This window comes from Cervus canadensis, chromosome 10, assembly GCF_019320065.1.
Source record: "Cervus canadensis isolate Bull #8, Minnesota chromosome 10, ASM1932006v1, whole genome shotgun sequence".
NCBI lineage: Eukaryota > Metazoa > Chordata > Mammalia > Artiodactyla > Cervidae > Cervus > Cervus canadensis.
In genome coordinates, this window is record NC_057395.1 from 1,588,794 (window position 1) to 1,612,834 (window position 24,041).

General features: G+C 38.4%; 1 protein-coding gene across 20 annotated transcripts in view; it reads right to left on the reverse strand.

Moving 5' to 3' along the window:
- PARD3 (par-3 family cell polarity regulator) overlaps positions 1–24,041 on the reverse strand; it is a 561,862-nt gene that overhangs the window by 279,920 nt on the left and 257,901 nt on the right. For 17 of the 20 annotated variants that reach the window (XM_043480524.1, XM_043480529.1, XM_043480515.1 and 14 more), the window contains exon 5: positions 11,157–11,288. The exons of the other annotated variants lie outside the window; for them this stretch is intronic. In XM_043480524.1, coding sequence (XP_043336459.1) covers positions 11,157–11,288 — 132 coding nt within the window. The remainder of the gene's footprint in view (positions 1–11,156; positions 11,289–24,041) is intronic. 20 annotated transcript variants of the gene reach the window in all.

Consider the following 24,041-nt stretch of genomic DNA (forward strand, 5'->3'; position numbering starts at 1 on the left):
GGCTTTTTTTTATGTCCCACTAATGCCTGCCTTAAGTAAGTCCCAGCAGCTTGCACCTTCTACAATCATGATGTTCTCTAGAAAGCTTTAAAAGCCTGAAAAGGCTCAGGTGTCTTTCCCAGGGCAACTGTGACCTGTGATCCAGGAAAAATTATAAGGATGCTGAGACACGGCTGGTAACAGACTGCTTGGGGTCACCTTTTAACACCATGTTCAGTTACAAGACACTCTCAGGGAAAGTGATTAAAAAAATAAATAAAATAAATAATAAATAATAAATTAAATAAATAAATAAAATAAAATAATAAATAAATAAAGAAGTGATTAGATAAATCTGTAAATGACGAAGACCAAGCTATCCATCAGACCAGGATTTTGGTGTAAAACTTGCAGCCCTTGCAAAACAAGCAAGGATGTAGCCAAACATTGATGACTCAGAAGTATGACCATGGGCATGCATAAGGCTGACTTACGTACATGTCTTAATATTTAACAGGTTTTCTTTGCTTTACCTATAATCTGCAGTTTTTAGCTGGTGACTAATAAAAATCACAGGATCATATCATATGACATAAAAACAGCCAATCTAGTCCACCCAGCAAAGAAGCAACCTGCAATACATGGTATCAGGAAAAGTAAAATCATTATGGACTTTCTCCTTCAAATTTCTCAAGACATTTATTCACTCAAAAACACATGGGGGTTGAGTCAGAGCTACAAACAAATAGTAACCAGGATGATGCCTGTGCCATTTTAGTGCATGGAAACAGACATAAACAAAGATAAATTCAAATTCATAAGTGTAATAAAGAAAAGGCTGATGAAAGAAGAGACAATAGCCTGAGGCTGCAGGAATGTGCCCCTCCTTCAGCACGAGGATTAGGGAGGGATAGGGTGTGGGGGAGGCGGGGGTAGGAAGGAGGCAAGGGGCTGGATACAGGAAAGATAAAGAACATAAAGAACAAACCTGTGGACACCAAGGAGGGCGGCGTGGGATGGGTTGGGAGATTGGGATTGATGCATGTACACTATTATGTATGAGGGCCTACTGTATAACATGACCAGAGCGGGGGTGGGGGGGTGCATGGGAGAGAAGGTGCAATCTGATTGTAGGATGTATGTTAAGGTAACCTTAAAAAAAATGCATTCCAATATACAGAAGGGGCAGATGAATACTGTTTGATTCCACTTATACGGGGTACCTAGAATAGTCAAATTCATGATCAGAAGGTACATCAGGAAATGCCAGGGGCCAGGTGGTGGGGGTGGGGCTGTGGGGAGAGGGACTTACTGTTTAAGGAGGACAGAGCTTCAGTTTAGGAAGGTGAAAACTTCAGGAGATGGATGATGGTGAGAGTTGCAAAACAATGTGAATGGACTCAGTGCTACTGAACTGCACGATTAAATATGATTAAAATAGTATGTTTTATATTATGTGACTTTTACCACAGTTAAAAAAAAAAGGAAGGAACTGAGTCTGTGAATTGGCAGGGCAACCAGGAGACACGAGCTTGTAGGACAGCGTCAGTGTTAACGAAGCCTATGTGCTGTGTTTAGTCGATCAGTCGTGTCTGACTTTTTGTGACCCCAGGGACTGTAGCCTGCCAGACTCCTCTGTTCTTGGGATTCTCCAAACAAGAACACTGGAGTGGGTTGCCATGCTCTCCTCCAGGGAATCTTCCCAACCCAGGAATCAAACCCAGGTCTCCTGCCTGGCAAGCGGATTCTTTTCTGTCTGAGCCACCAGGGAAGGCCAAGAATACCGCAGTGGGCAGCCTACAGCTGCTGACTAGAAGACCTAGTGCAAAGACACACACATACACACACTCAGGGCTGCGTAGGGAAGAAATAAACACAAAGGCAAAGTCCTGTGACTGAGGAGGCACAGCAGACAAAGCAGAGGGGAGGGCTGCTGACCTTAGGGAAATTTCCTCCAGGTCTGAGGAGGGCGGCAGCACACGCCAAGGTAGGTGTGTTAACACAGTGCTGGGAACAGGAGGAACCAGAGAACTCAAGCATGACTTCAGAGAAGTGAAGGAATACAGCAGGCAGGAAGAAACACTCTGCTTCTCAAAAGTTTTCACTTGATTCTGATAAATATCCACATTGCCATTTTATCTTATAATTTGGTAATTACAGTATTTGCTTAATAAAGAGAAAGAGAAAAAACATTACTCCATCTTTCAATCTTATGAAGCTTGATTTGCTAAAAATAAAAATGTTACAAGTAATAAGTTCTTATTGCAAAGGAGTATGTATTTCTACAAAAACATGAAGTAAAACCCAAAAGCCCACTCCAAACCCCTCTCCCCTGCAATGCTATTGCGGTTATATTATGGAAATGCGTGTGTTAGTCTCTCAGTCATGTCTGACAATTTGCAAAGCCACAGACTGTAGCCCGACAGGTTCCTCTGTCCATGGGATTCTCCAGGCAAGAATACTGGAGTGACTTGCCACTCCCTTCTCCGGAAGACCTTCCTAACCCAGGGATCGAACCCTGGTCTCCTGCATGGCAGGCAGATTCTTTACCATTTGAGCTACAGGGAAGTCCTTTATATTGGAAACTACATGTTTATTTTCAGTATTTTCTTCTTTAAAATCTTTTCAGATGTTTAAGAAAGCTGATCAACAACCTCCTTCAGCCATAACGCAGAAAAAGAAAGAAAGGAAGGAAAAACTGAAGGAAAAAATAGCTCACAGATACACAGACCCAATGAAAATACTATAGGGCACATATACCCAGGCCTCAGTGAGAGAAAAGAACATACAACCATTGAGCAAAATGCTTTAGTGTTTAAAAATAGCCATTTTTTTCAGGACCACCCAGAATCCTGTTGAAGGTAGCTAGAAAAAGCCTGTATGAGACTGACTTTGAAAAACTACACCTACCTAAATCACAAAACCCCCCAATATAAAATGGCTTATGAGGGATTCACTTGCTCTGGGCAGGCTGCAGGACACGGGCAGGGAAGACAACAAACATATTGTAAGCTAAAAATTTTAATGCAATTTCTTCACCAAATTTCTTTAAAAGAGAGCAGTTCACTGCTCAGTGAATGTAGAAGAGAGAGGAGAAAACCTGTATTCTTTTCATAGTCGTATTTAATCGTGCAGCTCACAACAAAAATCTTGAAGACTGCCTGCAATGAATATATGAAAAGGCACCTGAGGGTCATAGCTAAAAAAGAAAATGTGCCTTTATCCACAGCACAAGCTCTAAACATCGAGTTATAGCAGCTGTATTCACGGGCAAGAAAATCATCAGCTACTAACAGACACCCCGTGAAGGTTAATCCACACACCACCAAAGATTTTTCACTCAGTAGAATTTCAGACGCACTTCCCTGCTGCTCCCAGGCTTTTAGCTCCATAGGCCAAAGAAGCAATAAAAAGGGCCAGTCATAAAGGAACAGGAGAATTGACTAGTTCCCATTAAACTGCACTACCCCCAACCCAACACTCCAAAAACCAATGAGCAGCACTATGCCTCCGGAGCGTCTTCCATTCACAAAGGGACCCAGATGCTTAGAAAGTGGCAGAGCAGAAGCCCCCATAAGACACTTAGCATTCTTAAATGGTATCCTTAGGTCTAATCGTATCAAAACCACATGTGTTTGCCAAAAACAGAAGGGAATATAAAACATGGACACAGACACAGAGATTAACACTAATGTCATTCTTATGTCAGACTAGGTTCTTCAGAGAAGAACCAGAGATGATTTAAAATGATTAACTTTTATTCTAATTCTGATAAGATGCCATGGAAGCAAGAATCCAATTCTGGAAGGATGATGAGGGCATTAGAAATACACCAGGGATGAAAACGAACCAGCCCAGCACACCAAGTGGTACGTCTAATATGCTGGGAGAAAATAACATTTCAGTGACTCAAAACTAGAGAGAGTTAAGTGAGAGGTAACCATTGAGCCCATTCTCCCCCAAAATTAAGACAGGAAAGCAGCACTGAGCAAGTGCCCACGATGCACCAAAATCTGGATCTGAGTTTTGGTATGTGTTCCCTCACCTCACCTGCACACACGCCAACAGTGGGCATTATTTTCCCCATCTTGTCTGTAGTGAAAAAGAAGTTTGCAGGGTTTACACAACCCAGTCAAGGCCACGTCAGTGAATTATGAGTTTAGATAAGGGTAAAATGCAGCTTATCACTCTCTCGAAAGTGGCCCTGCATGTGTTTTGGCAAGGCTCCCCGGGAAACTCATGTGCCCTTCTTGGAAAAATGTCCACCAGCCCCTTGCCTTCCAGTCCTGATTTTGTATTTGATGCTATGAGTCCACAGTTCTTTGATAATACAAGTAGAAAATGTGTAGGGTTTATGAGAAATAATATGTGTCGTGTACACAGAAGTCACATGAATCATGTTTTAAACCTCAGCTAATATAAAGACATGTCTTATTATGGTAGGCACCCTGTTATCAAAGTCCAAGACAATCTGCTCTTGGCATATCCAAGAGACATGATACCTCACTTCAGAGGTTGTTTGGGTTTTACTTTTGGTGTTATTGTGAACATGACAGGTTTCTGCTATGAAGAAACTCTCTGGCATTTTATAATGAAAACTAAATTTAATTTTAAAACGATCAATGTTTCCTGTTTCTACATTTGCTGTTGCTAGAGGGGAATGCAATTATACTTGCTTCGGCACAAGTTCTGCCAAATTTTGCCAACTAGGAAATAATATTAATAGATCCCCTACCTTTTAATAGAAACTGAAGAATTTGAGAATTGGGAGGCAAGGACCTTTGATTATTTTTAACCAGATAATCTAGTCTTTTGGTTCCTCAGTGTCTATGTGCTACAGAAATAACAAACAAAACACATTCTAATTACTATCTGGCACCACCAGACCCTAACCTCCCGTTCCGTTAATGTCAGCAGGGACCACGAAGCCCGGCCAGTTCCCCGGTCAGAATTTCCATCGTGATTCCTGGTTCTAACTGGATGACCCTGCAGTCATTTCAGTGATGGGTTTGCAGCTGTTGTAATCAGGTTTCTGAGGAAGCCACCTCCTAATGTTGTCATTAAGAAAGTATGATCAGTTCATATTCTGGAAAACAACTTATTTATTATGTCATCTGGATGGTTCTAAGTGTCATTAAAAGGAGATTTTTTTTTCTTCTCTATTTAGAAAAGGGTTTTAAGCACTTGGGAAAGAATGAGGATCTGCCCCTGTGCAGGTAGACAAAAGAAAAATCAGCCTCAAAGAGAGGTGTGCAGACAGGGCCCATGGTGTGACCCTTGGCCTCTGTCATTCATCACACCAGGGCGAAACAGGCAAGACCTAGGACCGTGAGGAATTACTGACCGACTTACTCATTTTTTAAACTAACCCGTATAAATACCTGGATAAGATTAAAAGTTTCTCTCTTTTTTTAAATAAAACTGTTTATTTTATTTTGTATTTGTAGCTGATTAACAATGTTGTAGCAGTTTCAGATGAACAGTGAAGGGACCCAGCCATACCTATACACATATCCATTCTAAAAATATTTCTTCACACACTGCTTATTCACATCCAAAACAGACTCTAACTTTTATTTTTCAGTACTTATTTTTAATTATTTATTCATTTATTTATTTGGCCGCACTGGGTCTTAACTGCAGCATTAGAACTCTTAGATGCAGTATGTGAGATCTAGTTCCCTGATCAGGAATGGAAGCCAGGCCCCCTGCACTGGGAGGGTGGAGTCTTAAGACACTGGACCACCAGGGAAGTCCCCAGGCTCTAATTTTTAAAATTTACTTCTGCCCCAGATCTTCAAAAATTTGGCCTTAAATAAATTATAATGAAAAATAAAAATGAAACCCTTTCATAGTAACTTACCTTTTCTATGATTTGTGAATATACTCACTGTGTAGCATGAGAGTAGTAGTCATAATGCATAAATATTTTCAAAACTTTAAAAAGCATCAGGATAAGCAGACAATGTTGGACTCTTTTCTTTCTTTTTGCAAATAAGACCAATGATAAACTTTCATTCTCTAGCATTATTTTATTACATCTGTTTTCTATTTAACAGTCAATTATTTTCTCATTATAATCTCCACGACTCAACAAACACAGGCTGACATAAAAACAAACCTATCCCTCCCTGGATTAGCCACCTTCATTTCATAAGGAAGAAGTGATCATAAGTCAGAAATGTCCTGTCGACATGAAAAAGTCTGGAGCAAAAGCATCACGTCTGGAGACAGTGACAGAAGTACACAAAATAAGAAGGAAAACGGCAGGTCAGTGCTTCTAAAACTCACAGCCTCATAGGCTCCAGCGGGGAGGGGGCAGCACATTCAATGTCAAGCCGGAATCACACCATCACCACACATTTAAGGCTTTCCCTGAGTCTGCCTCCCTCAGTATAACCTGCCAATTAGATGAAGTTTTTGCTTGATGGAAAAAACCTTAAAGCATGGACTTTTCTCTAAAGGTCAGGGCAGTCGTCCCCTGTAACACAGTGTAAGTGGTGGCTGGAATGTGCCTTCCACCTCACCACTCTTTCTGTTAATTGGCTTCAGGCCTGTTCACCCAGACAAGGTAGTGAAAATGGCAGGCTCCCAATTAGCTTAAATTTCCCTTAAGGTCCCTCTACAGTTCTGGTCCCAAATTCTCCCAATCACATATTGTAAAGATCCTGCCTCCTCTTTTGCAGAATTTATTAGCTGCAATAAACCATGGGGATATAAGAACAAAGGCAGCTTATGATCTATCATCTGCCAATATTATAGTCCATGCAGAGTCAGGGAAGTGGTAATCATAAAAAGAAATTCAGATTTCCTAAACATAGCCACACATCATGCGTTTTTTGTTACTTAGATTTTAGAATCAAAATTTTTAAAGCAGGAGAACTTTTTTTTTTTTACATTTTATTTATTTAAGACCTAATTTTATTATTTTTATAAAACTTGTTGGCTGCATGGCATGTGGGATCTTAGTGCCCCCACCAGGGTTCCAACTAATGCCCCGTGCTCAGTTGGAAACTGAGTTGGGAAACCTCAGAGTCCTAGCTACTGGACCACCAGGGAAGTCCCAGGAGAACTTTTTAAAAGCAACACAAGAAAAACTGATTTAGTCTTCAAATCCTCTGTGCTTCCTCTGAGTGCTCTCAGAAGAAGGAAGTCAAATGACTGAAATAAGAAAAGGTTGCCTTTGAAGGATGCTCACTCCTACCTTCTAAGATGATCTTGATGTAGGATGTAGATACAAGCTATTCTGAGCAGAGTGAGTCAGTCATGATTCCATAATCATGTTAAGTTTGACTCCAAGTGCTTCCTGGGTCAGAGTTCAGTATATCACCTACCTCTGGTGACAGAGGTGTAACTTAGCAACACTCAGAGGGAAGGAAGATTAAGTGGCTCTCTTATGTAGGGTCCTTGCACAAGGGAAAGCACCTCAGCTTCCAGAGGTACTAGCTCAGCACTCACACCCTCCTTTGTCCTTTTCATCCCTACTGTTTATTCCCACTGGCGCGGCTGATGTGGGCATAATTGCCTTCAAAAAACAGAGATAATGAGAGGCAAGCACTCTAGTAGGAAATAGAGCAAAAACAAAACCACTGCAGGCATATAAAATCTGGAACTCTCTTGACCTCTTTAGGACAGATGGCGTAACTAAGAGAAGATATCAGTTCCACCCTTGTGATCTCAAATCCTAAAGGCAAGGGCTGACTTTTTTTTTAAACCGCATGAAACATTCTTTTATCTACCTGATGCCACTTCTTTACTTTATTTTTAATGGCAAAAATTAAGGCGGGGGAAAAAAAAGCCACAAACGAGGCATCAGGTCAGATGACTCGTGGGAACAGTTAAATGAATAAATCCACAATTAAATGAGAATGGCTAGATATCCAGCAGAACTTATTTGTCCTCTTCTGTGCAAACAACTGTGCTTACTTTAAGCCAAAGTTTTAATATGAGTTTTGTTTTTGCTCTTCCTGTCTAGTTAAGATTTCAGGTTGGTTAATTATTCAGCTGATGGTAAACCACTAAATTTAATGAATGAATCATCATTTCTTAAGCTAAGGAGAAAGATGTTGTGGGCTCAGGAATCAATTAGCAATTAGCTAATGTCGTCTACAGTGGACTACATAGACTAAAAAAGCACTTTTTTAAAAAACTTTTTTTATCATAGAACAAATACTTTAGATAACTTCAATAGAAGCAAAGCAAGGCTTATTTGGGGTGGGGGGGGGTGTTTGTGTGGCTTCTCAATGAATCCCTTTTGCTTAAAAAGAAACTCCAAAATTACAAAGAAAAACTATTTTACTTTCTTTACAGGCCTACAATCACAATAGTAAGACAAAGTTATATTTTTGGAAATAATTAAATGTATCATATTTTAGGAACTCTGGGCTGCCAATTTTTTTCTCTGAATCTTGCAAAAAAAAAACTATCCGATTCAGCAACTTTTGCCTGAACAGAGCCCTGATTTTGAGTGTGTATGTGGGGTTGTGTTTAGTGAAGAGCAAATGTGTTTCAGCAAAGGTGAACCCCCATTTCCACCCCCAGTTCCAGGAGGTCAAGTTTGATTAGTCTAAACCAACACAGGTACTTTACTGCCTTTGATTTAGAAATGGGCAGGCAAGTCATGTGATTCTGAACAACAAAACAGGGAGGGCATCTGGTGGGTGAGGAAAGAGGCAAGCTGGCAGGAAAAGCTTATCTGCTTTCAAGTGAGCCACAGTGAAGAGAAGGGCATGGCCCCCTTCCTCTACAAGGATATGATGGTCTGAATCAGGCAGGAAAAGACTAGTGGAGGCTTCGGGAGACTCCCGGTAAAGCTGGGGACCCCAGGCCTTGAAGGAGGCCACCAGGCCAAAAATGAAGCCCCCTTTGCCCTTCCCCCAGACTTCTTGCTACAGGAGCAAGGAGTGCTTCCTTATGACGCAATCCAGATGTTCTGTATTCACACCCAATGTCTTTCCAACAAATACACTAAGACACAGTGAGTCTTTCTGGGTACCAGGCATGACTGTAAACCCCCAGCAGGTATTACATCACTGACGAGGCAGGTTTGATGATAAACTCATCTGCTATATGAATACACCGAGGGGTAGACAAGGCGCGCAAGCGCCCAAATACCGTACAAGGTGAACAGCAGGTAGCTGCCGGTCTGATCCCAGGCCCAGCTAAACCATCTTCATTTTAAAAAGTTACTTCAGTGAGAGCTGACTGTATAGCACAGGGAACTCTACCCAACACAGTGTGGTGACCTACGTGAGAAGGAAATCCACAAAAAGAGGGGATGTATACATACATAGAGCTGATTCACTTTGCTGTCCAGCAGAAACTAACACTGTAAAGCAACTACACCCCAACAAAAATTTCTTTCATAAATCTATACATCAAAACCCCTGGAGAAGGAAATGGCAACCCACTACAGGTGGGCTATGGTCCATGAGGTCACAAACAGTAGGACATGACTGAGCGACTAACACACATACATCAAAACAATGCAAGTAAAAACTGGTAGAAAGCAAACAGTAGCTTAGTTAGTGGTGCTGTTCCAGCTTTTTGATAATGTGGTTATTTGTGTTAGCTGATATCACTAAGCCATGTGAAGTGTGCATCAGAACTCTTTGTGCGCTGTCTCTGTAATTTATTGTACTACTTTTTTTTCAAATAAGAAGTAAACAGTAAAAAAACTTTACTTCAAAGTGATAATCTTCTCAAAACAACATGGACTTCAATCTAATCGGTATTACTATTTCATTACCACTGGTTTTTCACTTGTTTTTATCACTTGTTCTTCCAACTAGAACTTCAATGGCTTTTAAATTATTTAAAAATTTTTCCATCACACACAGTTTCATGCTCCTTACTATAGGGTAAAAAGCATATACCATTGCAGGTATCAAAGGCAAACTGTCATTTTTTATTGTTCAAACACCCCACATACATAGAACTATTTTAGGAGATTATACTGAAAAAAGAAACTGAGATGAATTCAGCAGGATAGGGTTTCCTTCCACTGATATCATTAATCTAAATCGAAAAACAGCTTATTCCAGTATCTAGGCAACCACATTATCAATAATTTTAGAAATTACTGAAACAAATACACAACAAAGCATTCTGTCACTGAGTACTCACCTAGTTTGTGATCCATACGAACTTTATAAAGAAAATAAGTGGTGAGGGAACCAAATACACAGATTTTTAATATCAATACTATTAAAACTACAGAGAAAACACGGGTTCCAACTATAGAGAAAACACTGTGACTAACAATAAGCAATTAACACTTTTTTAAACACAATGACACTGCAAGAATTTTTTTATACATCAAAACTTAGCAGATAACCTCTTAGTTTTCACACAAACTGCAAACAGTCCCCTTCCTAAGATAGGAAGCCATTATGTAGGCTGAGTGGTGAACAATTTTTAATTTTACGAATTGGAGGTGGCTAGCCTGCAGAGTGAACTAAGCAATTGGGATAACACAGATGCCTACAACAGGTCCTGGTCTTTTGTGAAAGGACAAGTCCCCAGACCTGACAATTGTTGAAACAACACTAGAATGTCCATCTCTCCCATAAAGTGAAGTCAGGGATAACAGAAATTTTTATTTCGTCCCTTCAGATCTTTCAACTGTATTGCCTCTCAATTGAGAGGGGAACCCATGGGTGATTTTTTTTTAAGTGCCCCCCCCTTTTTATATAGACCATTTTTAATGTTTTTATTAAGTTTGTTACAATATTGCTTCTGTTTTTTTATGTTTCGGTTTTTCGTCTGTGAGGCATGTGGGATCTCAGCTCCCCAACCAGGGGTCGAACCCACACCCCCTACATTAGAGGGTGAAGTCTTAACCACTGGACTGCCAGGGAAGTCCCCATGGGTGGCCTTGAAAGTCTACTTGTAAACTGCATTATTCATACCAAATATCTGTGCCTCACAACCTAAAAAGCTCTATGGTGGTAATACTTGAGAATCTACAGCAACTGCTTAGGAGAAATCTTTCATCAGGGACCACCACCAAAACAGTCTACGTTTATGTTAAACACACTCGGATACAGAGCCTGGTATTTAACTACAGTTGGGCAGAACCACTTCTCTCCAAGCATCACTGTGATGGAGGGAAACGCCTAGGGGGTGGGCCAGGAAGTTATACCACCGATGAGTGTAGAAGGATGCGTTTATGTTACCTGTTCTTGCTTCTCCAGCCACTTGTCCACCATTGGGTGACTGGCACTCAGAGATGAGCGAGCATTGTCTCTCTGAAATTGGTTAGACCAGTTACTAGTGTCCCGTGGGAGGCTTCTGTAGTTTTCATCTTTCTATTCAAAAAGAAACAAAAAGGCATCTTGTAAAAAACCAGCCCTTGCAAATTAATGATGCACCCGGTTTTTCTAAAGTAGCAGAAAAAAAAAATGATTCTACACATTTAAAATGTTTTCCCCGAGTCTATACCAAAGAGCTGACCGAGGTCATTTCCTGCAGGTTAGACCTCAGAAATGCAGTCGCCTGCCTGGGAAAGGGAGTCTGATGGCTCTGGCCACACAGGTAGACACACCGCACAGTAGACAGAACAGCACACTCTGCCCTCCTCTGGGGTCAACCTCTGCAGGAAAATACTTTTATACCAGACTTTTATCATCACTCAATCATGGCATTTCTCTTTTCTTCTTCTTTCCAATCTTAGAATAATGTTGTGAGATGTTTTCTATAATTTACCAAAAACATTTAAAACAGAGAAGATGAATGAATTTGCTCTTTATTTAGATCCTCATAGTTTCATGACTTTGGGCAAGAGATTGAAGACTCTGGGCTCTTCAGTTACCTCCTTCACAAGCTAGTTGTAAACATTAATTCAAATAGTAAGAGAAGAAAAAAATTAGCCTATCCCAACACATGGTACATAATAGACACATAATTGTTCACCCCAACATGCTTGAGATGAGATGTCTTTGATCAATATTTATTTAATATACCCCAGAGCAGCCAAGGTATTTCTTTCAAATAATAATTTATAACAACTTGCTTTGGCTTAATCTCAATGTTCTGAAAAGAAATGAGAAGGCTAGGATAAGGTAGTAAAATTGAGCATTTCAGTTCAATAGCTAAATCTAAGTATCTTCTAAAAGAACAAATTTAAAATGTTAGCCTCACTTCAGCTAACTTGCATCAGTGTCCCACGTTAAATACCCAAATATTTTCCTTAAAAACTTTGTTGGGGGTAGTCTGGCTGTAAAAATCTTCATACACATGTTTGATTCTTATTCTTCATTACTTAAACCACATTAGCAGCAAACACACACATAGAAACAAAAAGTGTAATATAATAAGATTGATTGTATAGACCTTAGAATAGACCAGGATACTGTTTTCTGTTCCATCAGATGATAAAACTTAAAAAAATGAACTGGTTATCCTGAACCCATGCCAATATTGTGACTTCTGAAAAAAAATTTAATCTATAAATATTCACCAGTATAAAGTGTAGCATGAAACTTTGTAACTTTTTAAAACCAAATTATAGAAAGTGAACATTAAAAACACAATAGTAGAATTAACCATTAGCAGCAACTACTTTTTACTAGAAAAACTCTGTATCCTCCTGGTTACTATGGGTCAAAGTTATGAGGAGGCACAACCACAAGTACAAGGAAAATGCTGGTGAGATTAGACTGCTGCTCCAGGCCCACGATGAAGTACTGACCTTGCTTATAAGAATGTGGAAAGGGTAAAGTAAAGTAGAGGACACAAAGTCTAAAGAAAGGAATCAAGCAAATGAAGACAGTAAAGTTCACTGTATCTCAAAATATTGAGAGCCCTTCCTTGAGCATAATAACTTCAGAACAAAGCAAATCTATGCTTCACGTGGTAGTCCCTAAACTTACTGACCAGAAATTCAAATAAGTCATAAAAGGCAGATAAACTTATTAATGACAGAAACTAAAAGATCCATGAAGAGAGGAAAGGTGGAAGGGTGGAGAAACAGAAGCACAATTTTTACATCAAGGATCTTGGGCTCCTACCATTGACTAGGGAACTGGTTTTGCTATTCATTTCCCACCATTAGAAATTATTATTATACCAACTCTCTACTTTGAAAATGAACAATCAAACAGAGAGCATTAAAAAATATATATATCCTGCTTTTTCTGTAGGAACGGTATTTCAAAGTAACCAGTAGTCAAGGAGGAAAGCTTGTCCTTTCAGAAACATGCAGAGTAATGGACATAATAATAGAATAATTAATAGAATTAGAAAAATCACCATTTTCAACTCCTAATGAAATCATTCATTCAAGCAAAGATAATTAATGGATGCTAAAACCATTAGGTGAAAAGTTGATAATGAACAGGGTGTATGCAACATGATGAAATACCACTTACAAAGGGGAAAATACGTCTTTAAAATGATGAGACAAGATGCTACAAAACACTCTTCTTGATGTCTAGAATCCAAGAAGCTGCTGGTACTTTTGATTCCTTTTGAATTTCCATAATGATGGAGATTCCTCATCTTTTAAATGGCCCCTGTGGGCTCTTACTATGGACCACTCACCACCATCTCCCTGAACAAGCCCAAAAGTATACAGTTTCAAAATCTGCACACATACTAAGTCACTTCAGTCGTATCTAATTCTTTGCAAACCCATGGACCTCAGCCCGCTAGGCTCCTCTGTCCATGGGATTCTCCAGGCAAGATTATTGGAGTGGGTTGCCATGCCCTCCTGCAGGGGATCTTCTCCACCCAGGGATGGTCCTAAGTCTCCTGCATTGGCAGGCATGTTCTTTTCCACTGGCGCCACCTGGGAAGCCCTTCAAAACCTAACCCATGAAAATATCTACATACAAGTCACCAACACTAAATATTTTTTCTGAATTCATGATCTAAATTTCCAACAGGATGTCCCAAAGATATCTCCAAGTCAGTAGATCAAAATGAAACCCAACTCCTCTACCAATTCTGGCACCCTTCTGAAAAACAGCATCACCTGTTTCACCTCTTTCCATCCCGCCTAATCCCCACAGTTGCTAGGTCTTGTGAATCCAGAGTTCATGGCCAAGATCTTACATTTTGGACATCACCCTCGTACAGAATCAATGTGCCTCTCATCTGAATGATTACAGCAGCCCTTAAATTGGAGGCTTGCTCAATCCTCATCCTCTCCAACAATGTGCCACAGAGGATTCTTCTACAATGCCCTCTAGGTCACGTCACACCTGGAACAAACACGAGGCTGAGCTGGGGAACTTTAGTGCCACAGGCCTCCCATCTCCATCAGGATCTTCCTGAGTCTAGACTCCCAGTAATGCTTCTCCTGTAAAAACACTCACCACTCTTCAACACCCAGTTCCCAAGATGCTTTCTGTAAGAGGCATTCCCTGGTTCTCACCAGAACTAATAATGCCATGCATTTTGTTACCACTATATTCCAATTTTACTTCTAATTATAGTTCTAACTTATAATTTAGTTAATTCTCAAAATGGCTATTTTCATGATCACAGTGACGCCTGGGCAGAAGATCACCAGGCACCTTTAAACTCTGGCACTTAGCTCAGTGGCCTACACCTACATGGATGGCTTTTTCTGGAATACTTATTATGTTTCCTATTTCACAAGGTTTCAGAATCCCATAATTTTAAAGGAACATTTCTATCAGTTGTTTTAAAAATCAAATTGAGGGACTTCCCTGGAAGTCCAGGGGTTAGGGCTGCATGCTTCCACTGCAGGGGGCGCAGGTTCTATCTTTGGTAGGGGAACTAGGATCCCACATGGCACAGCGGGGCAAGTAATCATAAGAAGAAATTAATAAAATAATCTTGAAAAACACAGAAACAACTCAAGAAATAAAAATGAAAAAAATTTTTTTAATAAAAATCAAATTGATAATGGAATGCTTTAATAAAGGTACCATGACAAAATTTAGTGGAAATGCACTTTCACTGAAATACAAAGACTCTACTTTTAAATTTATACTAAAAGACGTATTGCTGTCATCAGCCGCTAAGTCGTGTTCAACTCTGAGACCCCATGGACTGCAGCATACTACTGTTAGACGCCTATTTCAATTTTATGTCACACCTACAGTACTACAGTACACAATGTCTGAGGAAAATGTGATTATTTCTAATTGCATCTAAAAAGTAGTGTGGCATTTCTCCATTTATGTCAATTATGACATGTAATTCATGCAGCAGGCTACCACAAAGTAATCGTATTAAGGCAGATAAGGGTTTAAAAAAAAAAAATCAAAAGATCAGTAGAATCAGCTTTGAGCATTTAAATGGTAAGAAAAATAAAATATTATATCCTTCATAAAAATATTTTCCTAATTCAATGTTGATATGGTAAAGTCAGTAATAAACTCATATATTAATGTGTTTACGAAAAGCCCAGTTACAGTCAGTCACCTTAGTCAACACCAGGTAAGTGAAGAATTTCTAAAGTATGTCACCAATTGTTACCCTACAGTATCTGCTATTTTGTCGACTGCACCATCTCATGCTACTGGCATTTCAGCAATGTTCTTCCTCAAAATCCTGCCTGAAGTCTGGATCAAGTACAAACACTTTATAGTTCTATTAGTCTGTGATTCATACTCAATGATGTAAGCACATACTTAAACCTAATAGCACAGTATGTGTTTCTACTTGTATTTTCTACAATATATGCATGAACAGTCACTGTTTTCAAATGAAATATATACAGTGTGTTCTATTTTCAATTTGAAAATATTTATTCCAGTGTAAATGATTTTAAAATTATGGTACTCTTAACTATGTCTGCAAGACTACATTTTCCATGGACCAAACTATAGCTAACTACATAAAAGTCAAAAATATTTTTTGAATGAATTTGCAAAATTTATATACTATAACCTAAAGAAAAAAATAAACCAACCAAAATGTTAGTCATTGATATTTTCACACTGAATTTATAATAAATTGGAGAATGGGCTTTTAAATCTATTTTATTCTATGATCAAATTAATGTCTCAATTCTGTATATTGATAAACTTAAAGCAAAACATGAAATCTTTTTCTTGAGACTTATAAAAATCTAGCAGTAGGACCAATATATTAGTAGAAATAGACCAACAGACCAATAGAAAGCCCTAATAAGTACTAAATTTGCAAACAGCAAAAAATTATTAAAGCCACAACTTTATATCTAAAAGATTATATAAGGAAAATACCATAAGGAATTACTCTTCTTTTAAATTAGAAGAAACTGGACCAAACAGCCACTGAAGCTTCTGCACAAGGTGGGAAACTTGCCCTCTTGCCAGAAAAACCCAGATGTTCCTGCTGTGATCAGGGATTTTCCTTATCATCTAAATGTACCGCCACATCATCAGGTGTCAAAAAGCCACCCAGGCTGAGAAATGCATATTAATTTGCTGCTCCCTGGTAACAGTACCCTGAGTATGGAGTAAATCTCTTCCAGGGTAAGCAAAGTAGCTTTTCCCTCTCCCCTCTTCCTGAGCCAATTACAATTCAATAAAAAGAAATCACACAGAACCCACCCAATGCCTTGGGACAGAGGCTTATTCCTGGCATAATAAGCTGCAGCTTCAAGGCTTTATCTCTCAGAAACAGCTATTTAGCTGATGGTCAGATTTCCTGGCAGACCTACATCCCTACTGCAGAAATAAAGGAAAATTTCATGAGCGTTATAGAAGTAATGGATATTTCTAAGTTAGCACAGGAAACTCAATTCTATTTCCACTTTATCTCAAAACAAAAATTCCAAACGTCTTTTAAAAAATCATTAGGAATTGTGCCATGTTTTGAAACACTAAACACCCAAAGCATATAGATTTTATTTTTACACCCTCTATGAATCCTATGGTTTTGAATATTCCTGTGTTGTTTTAATATTTTAAATTTACAATATTTTTCAACTCTGCAATTGTGGTCCAAGAGAATTCAATTTTCCATTTTATCATTTCCCCAAGAAAAGACAGACAGAAAACAAAGGAAACTCTTTTCAGGATGTCTAATCTGAGATTATGAGGCTGAAGTGAAATGAGTAGTTATAGCTTAGACCATTTTTTTTTTTAACTGCAGCAAGCTTGCTAAAATCTTCAATAGTCATATTGTCAAGTCAGTGTGGTAGATCCAGTCCCCTTCTGGGTCAGAGTTTATCTTTTGTGCCTCTTGATAGCTACACCAGAGCACGACCTTGGAAGCAACGCCAAAGCTAAAGTTTAAAGATAACCATAAAATGGTCTGTAAACAGGATTGTTGTCAATGTACTGTTCTGACCTTCATACCACTTCACAGATATAAATAGGAGTTGAGAGGGTTGGTCAGGAGGAGAGAGAGGGTGAGGATAAATAAAATGACTCACACACACACAAAAACATAGGTTCAACAACCAACTTGTAAATGAAGTCAGAAAGTTTGGCAGCCCCTATCAGTTTAAACCAACTGCATGCCTATTAAGGCACTTTTTGAGGGCTTCCCAGGTGGCTCAACAGTAAACAATCTGCCTGCCAATGCAGGAGACACAAGTTCAAACCCTGGTTCAGGAAGATCCCCTGGCAAAGGGAATGGCAAACCATTCCAGTATTTTGCCTGGAGAATCCCATGGACAGAGGAGCCTGGCAGGCTACAGTCCATAGAGTTGCAAAGAACTGGACGTGACTGAAGCGACTTAGCACACACACACATATTAGGCACATATCTATTTTCAAGCGGAATGAACTGAAAAGCATTATTTGAAACTCTGGTAGGTCAAGAAATCCTTTCCGTACTAGTAGTAATTCCCATCTCTAAATGAGCATAAATACTGGTACATGTATGTATACGTCTTCCTTTCCATTTTGATAATTGCCATCTTTCACAGTCTTAATCATTATTAATAAGAGGGGTAGAGGAGACAAAGAAAAGGATATGTGTTTTAAAATCTGTTCCTACTTCTGAACAAATTCAAAATTCATATTTTTTTTGTCAAAACAAAATTTTGTCTAGTAGTAGACTATATATCTATTTATAAATGATATAGTCTACTAAAATGTGGTAGAATTTGCAACGAGACACTAATTACACTTTACACTGTAACTTGTTTAAAATTTTAAAGAGTCAAAATCCAAAAAAAAAACCAAAATCCAAAGATTTTGAATGCCAAAACTGTATTACAGCATGTCTTTAGCTCAAATTTCATAACTATTGTTAACTATTTTAATTTTCTTGATAAACTGAGTTTAAGTATTAAACAGGAGTTAGTAAAAAAAAAAATTGAAAATATTAATTGATTCAAGCCAATTTTAAAATTAAGGTATAAAGTAATATCTACTAGCAGGCACATCATATTTCATCAGTTTTTCTTTTTTTTCCTTGCAATGTTAAAAGTACTATAAACAGTTCTCCAAACTCATTCTGGCCTTTAATTTTGAACTATAACTCATATCTTTTCTAGCCTTATGATATATATGCAATAGTTTATAGGTTGTAAAATTACATCTGGATCAATGGCACACTGAGGAATGTTAAACAAAAAAAAAAAAAAAAATCACATTGGAACTCTCCAGTATGGAAGAACACATCTGAGAATTAAAATTAATTTTGCAGATAAGTTTCCTATCACACAGCAAATCTTTCAGGTTGGTATATTCACAAAACCAGAAGCTTGATGCTATAGTTTTATCTCACAACTTACAACTAGGCTTGGTAACAGTTTTGATATCCGTTAAGAAAAGTAATCCCTGGAACACAGATGTGCATCAGGCTATGAACATAAAGGATCTGACCTTAAAGGGGGTGTTCAAATTTCTCATGGAGGTACATCTACTTATGAACGCCATAATGCTTCCAGAGATGACCATCAGAACACAGGGTTCTCTGAAGCAGCCAGATATGCTTGTGGAGCAGACCAGGAAATCCAAGAAAAGCAAGAGATCAGTGAAACTCAGTCTCAGTCAGGCTCCTTCTTCGAACCAATGTCCCCAGCTGTTCCTAACCCACCTCAACAGTTTGAATGCTATGAAAAACTTTAGAAACAGAATTTTAAAAGCTGGAAGAAAAAAGGTAGAGAACATCCAACTGAACTGCTCACTGTCTAAAGGAAGAAACAGGGATTCAGGGAAGTTATGACAAATACTGTTTGGAGATTAAGATGATTAACCAGCTCCCAAGGTTCTACCTCCCCACTTCAGTGCCCAGTTTCCGCATGATGACATTTCCAAGCTCTTGCTCTCAAGAGCAGGAATTGTGGTTTACCTGAGTAATGATATAATTCTGATATCCAGCCATTCTTACACAATGACCCTTTCTCATGGGAAAGTACCACCCAAGTTCTTGAATCACAAAATATATTTAACCTTAGAGACGGCTGGTTCATTGGTAAATACTACATAGTCTTGGGAATAATCATGAGCAATAAAATGCTTGCTCTAAAACTGTTTTAAATACAATGATCTCTTGTCTGATACAGCTGGGATTAGCTCCTTTATCCTATGAAAATATGCATCAGGGAGTGAGGAGAAGGTAGAGGCAGAGGAAAATGTAATATTTTCTCCAGTTTCAAAGATGCTGTCTCCATCTGGATTCTGAGCAACAAAGGAAAAGAGCTAGCAGGGAAGCAGCAGCTACAGCAGCTCCCGTTTCGTTTCTTTCACAGTACTTCATAAAAATCAACATGGTCACCTAGTTGGCCTACAGCCACGTGCACCCCATAGTCAGTAAGGTCGGGTTGACCACTTCTGACCATCCTCCTTTCACCAAGAACAAGTGTATAAGAAAAAGCAGGATGCAAATGCTGTGAGTCAGATCACATTGCGGAGCCTGGCTCATTTTCCAAACAATTAATACAATAAAGATGACAAGCAGCACTTGTTTGACTCTGCAAAACAAATTTGAATCTGAAACAATTTTCAAACATTTTAGAAAGTGCTACTTGTTTCTTATTTTGAAGATACAAAATACCCATCTACATTTCATTTTCTTTCAAAAACACATAACTCCAAATGTTCATATCTCAAACTAAAATTGCAAGTAACAATCGCATTTTGCATCAGGAGCAAACTGTGAGGGAGGAAGGGAACAGATGCAAGGAGGTGAGGGAGAGAGAGAAAAACATTTAGAGTGGCCATCTGAATCCAAAATATCTGCCATGTTACATTTCACCTAAATGTGCAATGTGAATCACTTAGGTTTACCTATCTAAATATTTTACCTTGATTTTAAAGCATATATTATAGTAAAAGAGGGTGCTAAAATCTGAAAATATTTTACCTTAATTTTAAAGCAATGTATATCCAAAGAACTTACTAAAATAGGCACCATATACAATTGATGTGACAATGGAAATATCTGCAGCTCCTTCTTACATTTTTCTATTTATAATCATAAGTTCAATGGACTGAGTGGTTTAGCAGAACAACTGAGTCATTTTTGTGAAAAGTTCTCAGGGACCATCTATTAATACAATTTAGTCCTGGTAAAGTTTTCCCCTTAATCGTGCAATTATTTCCTTGGGTAAAGCATCTCCACAGATACAGTTTTGAAAAATATAGAACATCATTTTTATCTCCTCTAAAGCTTTCTGTTAAGCAATAAAAAGGAATATAAGAACTGTCAGCACTAATCAGCAATAAGTAATAAAGTTTATTAATTATAAAGGGCTTCCTCATAGTTCAGTCGGTAAAGAATCTGCCTGCAGTTCAGGAGACCTGAGTTTGATTCCTGGGTCAGGAAGATCCCCTGGAGAGGGAAATGGCAACCCACTCTGGTATTCTTGCCTGGAGAATCCCATGGACAGAGGACCTGGCAGGCTACAGTCCATGGGGTCGCAAGAGTTGGACATGACTTAGTGACTAAACCACCACCACCACTGTGATAAAAGTCACATAATACAAAACACACTATTTTAACTATATTTAACTGTACAGCTCAGTGGTACTCACCAAAAGGATTAGTGACACTAATGAAGCTAGTTTATTTTCACTCAAGACTAAGATGCTAACATATAATATAGACTTGGTAAGGTTTTAAAAATTATGCCAGTTTTTTAATAACAAATGCTGATTATTCTTATATATCTATTTTAATTGCCTAACAGAAAGTTTTAGAGGTGACAGAAATGAGGTTGTTATGAAATATTTTGCAGTTGAAAATATACAACTAAATGAACATTGGGCAATATGTAAAGTCTGTAAGCATGTAGGAAAGTGGGTAGTAAAATCAAGAGCACAGAATATGAAACTGGCTAATAGAGATTAATAACTTTATTGTTTAGCAGTTGGTTTAACTCTAAGGTGAGTTATTTAAACTCTTTCAGACTCTACCTCTTCATCAATGAAGTGTAACAATACTTAGACTTCAGAGAGTGAATAGATGAGATACAACACGTAACATACCCTGCAAGTACTCAGATCAACCTGGCTATCACTACACAAAAACACCAAAACCTCAAAAACAGTACACTTGGGAGATGGGAGAGATGGAAACCACTTCTACCTCGACTCTGTAAAAAATGTTGACTGGAATACATCTCCCCACAGAAGCCCACATGATGGCACCTAGAACACATGCAAGCTATTAATAAGATAGAGCTGGAGGGCAAACACCAGGGAGCCCAGTCCCAGCAGCCAACCAAGGCTCTTCTCTTTAGTGACAGGCCATGACTTTATGACCCGAATTGGTAGGTTTAGAAGCTAAACTATTAAATATTAAAAATAGAAACCACTTAGAAAGATGAAATGAGGCCAAAATACTTTCACATGTCTAAAGAATACCTGAATTTTTCTTCAATGTAAGTTAATGAGTTCCTGGTCTCCTCCCTCAAATTAAGAAAACAGGTTTAGTATCTTCATTTCCATCTGTAGGATGTGTAACTTTGAGGGCACTAAACAAGAATCCTGACATTGCTTTGGATTTATATTCCTGGAATGGTTTGTGAGCTCTAAAAATATCACATCCAGGCTTAACCATTTTCTCAGTAGCACCTTAGGATTTCATAACTATGAACACAAATTATAATATTTAAAGCATGTGAAGGGAGATTACATTCCTAAATGTGGCACAGAAGTAGAAGATGAGTCTAGGCGATTAAAAACTCAGGCTAGTAGAGCTTGGCACTTGAGGTTAGCCTATTGCAGAAATGACTAGATTCATTAAGTACTGAAAGGACAAAAATGCAGTGCATTCAAATTAAGATCTTTTAATATGCAAAATAGAAAGGTGATATTTATAGTTTTAGTGGCCTTTTGCAGAAAGTACAAGTGTTGTACCAGGTTAGTCATAGACCTAGGTCTCAGCTGGATTTCCCTCAAAGCTAATCAGATAGAGAAAAACTGGAAACAGTGATGTATTTTATTTTCTTGGGCTCCAAAATCACTGCAGACAGTGACTGTAGCCACAAAATTAAAAAATGCTTGCTCCTTGGAAGAAAAGCTATGACAAACTGAGACAGTGTATTAAAAAGCAGAAACATCACTTTGCCAACAAAAGTCCGTATAGTTAAAGCTATGGTTTTTCCACGAGTCATGTATGGATGTGAAAGCTGTATCATAAAGAAGGCTGAGCAATGAAGTATTGATGCTTTTGAACTGTGGTACTGAATAAGTCTCTTAAGAGTCCCTTGGACAGCAAGGAGATAGAGCCAGTGAATCCTAAAGGAAATCAATCCTGAATATTCATTAGAAAGACTGATGTGAAGCCCCAATATTGTGGCCACCTAATGCAAAGAGCAGACTTGTTGAAAAGACCCTGAAGATGGAAAAGATTGAGGGAAAGAGGAGAAGGAGATGACAGAGGATGAGATGGTTGGATGGCATCACTGACTCAATGGACATGAATTTGAGCAAACTCCAGGAGATAGTGAAGGACAGGGAAGCCTGGTGTGCTGCAGTTCATGGAGTCACAAAGAGCCTGACACAACTTAGCAACTTAACAACAATCGCGCAGAAAATTAAGCACAGCTATACACAGAGAAAACATGGTTTTAAAAAACTTCTTAGCCCATCCTTTGAGGTTTTAGATGGTTATTTTAACTAGATGGCATGAACAACTTTTTTATAATAGCCTCCTGCTAAAATGGACTAGTATTTTCAAATTTACCAATATGACTGGTCTTCTATATTAGAAAGAAAAATGAGAAGAAGCAGACTAAGGAGCCAAAGGTTTGAGAAGAGGAGGAGGAAGCAAAAAAGAGCTAAATATAGAATACCATTTTACAATGAATGAACAAATGAATGAATAACTGAGCCAGCAAGCAGCTACTTTATAATCACATGAAATAGGATTCAAAGATTATTGCTATTTTATTGTCTGGATATCAACTGTAAAAGTTTTCTTACCCCCGCTCTCAATAAAACAGGTAGCAGGAGTTTTCTGGAGGCTTCTTGTGTCTGATTAGCATTGGTGACCCTAATGCTAGGTATCTGATGTCCCAGAAAATGACCTTATGTATTCAAATGCACTTTCAACTAAGATTAGGGGGCAGGATGGATTCACAAATTACCAATAAACAAAAACACTGCTTTTATCATAGCTTCTATCTAGAAAAATATTTCCTATTCTAGCTTTGTATTGATAAGATATGATCTACTATCTCAATGGGGTGTTCTTATACTTTTCAAAAAGACTCAATAATAGATTTTCATTTAAAAATGATAAATATGGCTGAGTGTGAAATGAAGTGAAATGACACAAAATCAAATACATTAAATGTTTCAGATTCTATTCTAAGACAGAAAATCTAGCCTAAAAAGAAAACATCTCAAAATCAGAATTATACTTTTCTTTGCCTTCTCTTGACAGGCAAAGATATCATCCCTTTTGAACTGGACCCAGGTTCTTTTAAAAAAGACCCTCCTGGAATCAACAGAAGAGCTTTAAATAAACACACACAAATGTCCTAAAACAGATGAATGGATCTATTGGTATCAATGTGCTTTATCTTTTAAAAGTCCATATGTAATTCTGATGCACAGTCAAATGGAACCATTAAGCTATTCAATAGAACAGTAAGTACTGGAATTCAGAAGGAGTACCAGGTGCTTCTTGGTGCTCTTCAGTCTACCTCTCACTTCCCAGCCCAGCCCTCTAGGAATTATCATAAATCTCTTTAT